The sequence below is a fragment of the Merops nubicus genome, unplaced genomic scaffold, assembly GCF_000691845.1.
Source record: "Merops nubicus isolate BGI_N331 unplaced genomic scaffold, ASM69184v1 scaffold23634, whole genome shotgun sequence".
NCBI lineage: Eukaryota > Metazoa > Chordata > Aves > Coraciiformes > Meropidae > Merops > Merops nubicus.
This window is the reverse complement of record NW_008606613.1, coordinates 36,012-42,891: the sequence shown is the minus strand read 5'-3', so window position 1 is coordinate 42,891 and position 6,880 is coordinate 36,012. Positions and strand designations below refer to the sequence as shown.

Sequence of the window (6,880 nt, the reverse complement as noted above, 5' to 3'; positions counted from 1 at the left end):
CGGGCCGGCCGGCCCCGGCGAGGTGAGGACCCAGGTGGTGGTGGTTGGAGCTACCTTCCCCACGGGGCTCAGCGAGATCCTGGGGAGGTTCACCGACGTGGACCGGTTTGTCACCCTCGCCACCCAGAACCTGCACCACCTGCCGCCCCACGTCCAGCAGAAGTTCCTCCGCATCAAAGGCCGGGACAAGCTGCCTGAACTGCTGCAGCTACTCAAGGAGCGCCCGGCATCCAGTGGAGGTGTTCTCATTTTCTGCAACAGTGCCAGCACTGTCAACTGGCTGGGCTATATCCTCGATGACCACAAAATCAAGCACCTCCGGTTGCAGGGACAGATGTCAGCAGCTGCTAGAGCTGGCATCTTTGCCTCCTTTCAGAAGGGAGACGTGTCTGTTCTTGTCTGCACTGACCTTGCCTCCCGGGGGCTGGACACCAGCAGTGTGCAGCTAGTGGTCAACTATGACTTCCCAGACACTCTGCGGGACTATCTGCACCGCGTGGGGCGAGTTGGACGGGTTGGAAGCAAGGCGCCAGGAGCTGTGGTTAGTTTTGTCACCCATCGCTGGGACGTGGACCTGGTGCGGAAGATAGAGACTGCAGCTCGGAAAAGGACGGGTCTCCCAGGCATGGACTCCTCTATTAATAATCCTCCACCTAAAGGAGGTTGATTTGGGTTGCCAAGCAGTAATAAGTGGTCTAGTAGGGACTAGCCTTGAAGTTGTTCAGGCAGAGTGAATGAGCTTCTGTGTGTGAGACTGAAAGAACAGAGAAATGAGTTTCAGAACCAGGTGACCAGGTTAACTTTGTGCACTGTTCTGGATGCTGTGATAGTTGGTTCCATAGGCATCACAAATCATGGCTTTCCGAAAGGAAGCTAGTGAGTAACAAAATGCCTTTGGAGAAGAGTTTGGAGAAGATTTCATCAGCTGATTTTGCTTACCTTTGTTGATACTTTTAAATTAAAATCAGAATGAAACAATTCCTGTATGATGTGGAGCTGCATTGCACTTCATTGCTTCCCATTGCCAGCAGCTAAATATTCAGTATTAAAACTTAATTACTACTGTGGCAGGAAAAAAGGATTCCTAACTTGGATATAACATTGACCACTTACAGGTACACGTAGAAGGACTAAAGGACAATTATATTTTATTTTCTCGTGATGTCACTGTTCATTGAGAGGATTCTAGACCAGATGCCTCTAAAGTTTGTTGGCAATGAGAAGGCTTTGTTAAAGCTTGAGGGTTTTCCAAGGTCTTATTAATTTGTCATTTTGTGGTTACCTTTCACTGAGAAAGGTGATCTTGCTGCTTCAGGTTCTATTAAAAAGTGGGGAAAAAAAGCCTTTAAGTGCTGCTTATTTTTTTCTGCGTGATGCAGTGACATGTCTGGTCTCTGAACCTTGTAGTTACAGGGGTTTTTTAATGGTTTTTGGATTTATAATCTATAGTTTAGTGTCTGTAACTCACTTCTAAAAAATCACTAATATAGTTTATGAATCTGGGATCATGTTACAGTGAATCCCGTGACAGGTCAGTCTGGATTGCAGCACACAAAATTTACAAATTAGACAATACGGTGAAAAAGTTCTTTCAGCCATATGCTTCTTAATGTTGAAGTAATACACACTTTATATATTTACAAACAGTAACCTTGAACTTGGGAAAATGCTGATTGTTGCTAGGGCACTGTTGAACAAAACAGTTTATCGAAAACACCCAATGCCATAACCCTTTGGCATTTATATACTGAAGTGGCCAATAAAAAGCTTTGGGTAGGTATTCTCAGAGAACACTGTATTTAATGCTTCTGTAAGCATTACTTTCAAACAAACCCACCATTCTTTTAAGCATGTATTGAGAAACACTACTCTCCTACTCTTGCTCACAAAGAGACAGTTACTGGCGCCAGTGATTAACAGCAGTAATTACATTCAGGAGCACATGGGACACTCAAACCCTGGGATATATAAGTTGATACAAAGCCACCAAACACAAACATCCACATCACTGACGTGCCATGGGAAACAGTTTGCTGCCCAATAAGTGAGTACTACAGCAAAGCCTTCAAGGAGATGTAGAGATCCTATCACAGCTAGTGAGCTAAAAATACATGTAGCTTGTAAGTGGTGTTTAAGAAAAAAAGACATATTTGAATAATTTTTACCTTTCCCCAACTGCTTTTCAGTGGTCTCTAAATGTTACATCATTCATTGTTCACACCCTAATGACTTACCTAGAAACGTAATGAACTGTTCATTTCTTGTCTGCATATTCTACCTTCTGTATAACTCTTACTTTAGATTTCATGGGTGTAACTACAACTGCGTACAAGTTCTATCTCATGGACGCTTCAAGGACATTCAGATACTTCTGCTGCACATTGTCCTGTGCCTAGGGACACGCTGTGCCAAAGCGTCCTGACAGCTAGATGAAAAAGTGCCTCCCACCACTCTGGCAGTCTGACACATTTTTGCAGGCTGCACTGCTCCTTGAAATGCACTTGCATACCTGTTCTCCCCAGACAGTACGCTTTCCCTTCCTCCTCTTGAAATGTATTTGTGAGCCCAATTTACAGGTTAGTGGTCGAGTGCATGGTAGAGAAGATCTCCATGCATATGTTGAGCAGTTTCTCAGTGGGAACTGGCTGCAGGGAGAACTTGCAGGTGCAGACTTGCCGACAGGCCTTGCGGAAGTTTTTGGAGAGGAAAGCATAAATGATGGGGTTGATGCAAGAGTTCCCGTAGGCTAAGCAGAGAGAGATGATGCGGAAGGTGAAGGAGATGTTGTGCAGGGGAAACTGCCCAAACTCTGCCCACATCGTGATGATATGGTGTGGCAGCCAGGAGAGCAAGAACATGGCAACCATGAGAAGCAGTCTGTGCTGTCTGGAAAAGACAAGATCACATACCAAATGGTCACAGTGATCAAGTGGTATGAGTGAGTTTGCCTCCTTCTGTCGGTGGTGAAGGCAGCATAACACAGGCAACACTGACAACTGCCAGGTGGGCAAATCATGTCAATATGAAAAAGAATGGTAAAAAACAACCTTTCTCCCTGGAAAACAAGGATTGCCTCATTTTGGCTCAAACAAATAACTATAGGAAGTGGAGATAGTGCCCATAAAACCTCAAACACCACAGAGGCTGCAACGGTAATGCTATTACATGGAAGAGTGGAAGTAACATTCCTTAACATTGGAAGGCTGAGGAACATGAAGGCTATTGAAAACAGCAAGGGAAAACTGGCTGCAAGGACATGTCACTGAGAGCAGTAGCAAAGACTGACCTGAGGAGGAAGATTTTTCCAGTAGCTTCCCTCTTACAGGAAAAACCAGGAAAAACAATGCATGAAGGATTACTTTTTTTAAAACATGCCATATTCTTTGGGTACAAATATTCCTAGCTCAGTAATTACCTGAGGGAGGCTCTCTGAGCCTGTGGGATCCCAGCCTGTGTGCTAGCTGGGTTAGAGGTGTGCTCCTGTAGCACTTGCTCTCCAGTTAGGCTGCCCCACCACTGTCACAAGCTGTCATTTGTAAATCCCAAAGCTTAACTGGAGGTAAAATTTTCCTGAAAATAGTGTTCTTCAAAGTCATCATCCAAAATGAAGGTTGACAGGAGGTGAGCTGCTTACTGCAGCCGTGATTGCCCCACATACCAAGAAATTACTCTGTCTCTAATGAAAACATGTTTTCCCTCTCAGACAGAACCTCCTCAACCTAGTACAGTTAAAGGGGTGTGTTACAACAAAAGCACTCTTTTTATAACTTTTAAAAATTATTTTCCTGGAAGTCTTTGAAGATGATGAAGAATTACTTTTATTTACTGTAAGCTGTATTAAATAAAATTAAACTGCAAGTCAATTTAACTTAGTTTCTGTAAGGTGTTGTGGCCTGTGGGAGCAGGGCCTCACTTTTCAAGTTTGAGAGGGCTGAGAGAGTTGCTTTTCTCTCACTTTCTACTTCTAGTATGTTTAGGGAATACCTAGAAAGGCTCTGAGGTTACTAACTTAAAGCCCCAGAGTTTTTGCAGGGCTAATTCCATCTGATTTCAGGAGTTCCTGAAAATGGTAATGGAAGTGAGCACTTATTTATGTATTTAATTCCTCCTTTTTGGGCACTGTAGCAGATACACAGCAGGTAATTCCTCTTCTCTCCCCCTACCTGATTCTTGGCAAAATGTATACTTTTCAACTTTAGTATTTAGTGTTCCTCATTTGTATTTAGTAATTTTTTATAAATTTAACAATTTGCAAATATGCAGCTATTATCCTTCCCCAAAGAAGAATTGTTGTATTAGTAGCAGAAAAGCAACGGAGAAAAATGAAAACTTAGGTTTCATTTCAGCTTAAGGTTTCCAGCCTTACTAGTCTATGTCAATGCTTCTGTCAGTAATTCCTGTGTATGATTTCAAGTGAATGTAATTACTTTCCTTGATGGGAGATAATTTTCTAGTGAACAAAACCTCATGTTATCAGTGGTCATAATAGCTACATCTAGACCTGCAGGATTTTGTCTCTCATTTTTAAAGCACTCTATAACATTGTATCACTATGTTATACTAAAATATATAAATAGAAGTTGTAACGACTCAGGCTTACATATGTCTAACACCTGAGATGGAATGGTCTTTTAGCAGAGGAGAAACCTTTTTCTCCAACCCCCCAAAAATACAGCAAATACAACAGTAGCTGCAAACCCATGGTATGTTCTCTGACTTTTCTGCAGCATTACATAGTTGACATGACTTGCCAAATTAAGTCTGTTTCTTAGGCAGTTTCAGTGGTGGTTCAGGTGGCTGGGTAGAGCTGGTCTCAGGAAGAATTTTTTTTTTTTCATTCCTACTATACTGGGAGCGCATTTCATAGGTTGGTTGTTTCTCTCTTGGTACTCTCTGTGGCTGTGTTCTTTGGGTGAGGTGGAAACTGCAGCATGTTTTAGTAAGTCTGCCCCTCCATGGCATATACTTGGCCTTGTTGAAAATGTAATTTCCTTATTTTCCTCATATTACAAGTACCAGAGCTAATGTAGTGAAGATTCCTAATGAATAAGTCTTAGATGTACTCTCTGGTGCCCTAAAAGACAGTTGTGGTACAACCAAAATAGAGTGATTAGATCTTGGTGCATAATATCTGGGATTATAACAACTGATTGCAGTCCTATACGTGAGAAGAGTGGGGAACACTACTAAAATAGTTATGAACATATCTTAGGTTTCTAACCTGGCTTGTTCAAAGGGGCTGGAGGGAGGGGGTGAATCTGGAAGATATCTGTCTTCCAGGTTCTTCTGCTTCACATCAGTAATTGCCATATAATGCTCCTGAGGTTTCCTAAGATTATTGGGAACTTTAAAACCCTTTGGTTTTGAATTTTTTTTTTTAATGTCAAAATACTTTTGAAAAGCAACTTGCAGATCTAAGAAGCTGCTATGCTTATGTGTTCAGATACAGTTCTTTATTAAATATCTGGCTAGGGCTTACTTTATATAGACAATTGGAGTTGGATCAAGACCTTCATATTGTGCTGACCTTCCTAAATAACTATATTAAAACCTGCAGAACATGAGGGCATACTAGAATGCTAATTATTGTTCATACATACTTTTAATCTGATCTTATATCTGAGTGAATCACAATAAAATGTTTAAAGTATGTTCTGCTTGCTAGGACAGTAGTAGTGTGGGGAAGGCTAAAAGGTGTTTTACGTGGCAACTGCTTTTTCTTGTTTAACCCTGCATCACTGTGTGATAAAGAGGGGTTTCTCTATGTTGGACAGGTACCATCTTTGCTCTTTTTACATAGGGCCTGCGTAATGATCTCCTGCAATAAAAACATGCCTATTGAAGTGGAAAAATATGTGAGCCAGAAGTACCACCTTCACTTGTCTGAGCTACATTAACAAGCCAGCTAAATCTCTTAACCTAAGAACATGTTATTACATCAGATCAAGATTTATGTGCAGATAAGAAAAACTATTTGCCTACAATACAAGTAAAAAGAAAGGAAAAAAAAAAAAGGCATTTCTGCCAAATAGGTCTCTCGAGTAAATTTGTATTAATTTTGAAAGGCAATAACCTATAGGTTCATCCTGTACCTGGTATACTTCAGATGCTTCCTTGTTTCACCTACTAGAATTCTGACAGAGGTAACCAAGCACATTCCCATGTGAGTGAGTTAACCTCAGCTCCCAAATGTTCTCAAACTGTGAATGAGGTGCTGTCCTTAAAAATACATTGATATGATTAGAAGTTGATGGAACTGAAAGATGCAGATGTGTAGTGGTCTTCTGGGGTCTAGTTTGCCTATGTGGTAAGATGGGTACTGAAGAAGTTATTAATGAACAGGTCCCACTATTAGCTCTCAGCAGCAGTAATGGTGCTTTTTACTCTCTATCAATGTTACGTAGCTTAGGCTTGTCACCAAGGACATCATAGCATCTGCTTAAATTAGGGGGCTATAAGCACTGAAATAGTCTTTTGAATAAGGACATATGAACTCTATACTTAGATAATTTTTAAATTTTATTGTGAAGTAAGAAATAAGATATTTAACATAGGGCTGAGTACTAAAACATGGGTTTGCAGTCGCTGTGTATTAGCACGAGGCAGTTTCTGAGGTCCAGCTCTTTGGGATTTTGCAGACTGAAAACACAGACAATACTAAAGCAATAATATGCATACTTTATGACCCAAGAAATATGTTTTGGAAATGTAACTTGTCTGTTTTGTCAAGTTAGAGAATTTTTAGTAAAGATAGAGGAAAGTGAAACAAAAAGTTATGCTTGGCTTTTAATACAGTAACGTTGTTGTAGCTAAAACTAATATTAATCTAGACTGTGACCAGCTGCAGAAGGCTGATCCAAGTAGCTTGTGTACTGTTTGA

The 6,880-nt window shown here is 41.1% G+C and overlaps 2 protein-coding genes across 2 annotated transcripts in view; one reads left to right on the top strand and one right to left on the bottom strand.

Moving 5' to 3' along the window:
- Window positions 1-4: 4 nt before the first annotated feature.
- DDX28 (DEAD (Asp-Glu-Ala-Asp) box polypeptide 28) lies at window positions 5-667 on the top strand (the record flags this gene model as incomplete). Its single annotated transcript, XM_008939715.1, has 1 exon — window positions 5-667. A coding segment is annotated over one exon (663 nt), but the record flags the coding sequence as incomplete, so codon positions are not given.
- Window positions 668-2,570: 1,903 nt separating this feature from the next.
- Window positions 2,571-6,880, bottom strand: part of LOC103772383 (galanin receptor type 1-like) — an 11,725-nt gene continuing 7,415 nt past the window's right edge. Inside the window, 2 exon segments of the mRNA XM_008939714.1 lie at window positions 2,571-2,886; window positions 3,287-3,318. Coding sequence (XP_008937962.1) covers window positions 2,571-2,886; window positions 3,287-3,318 — 348 coding nt within the window.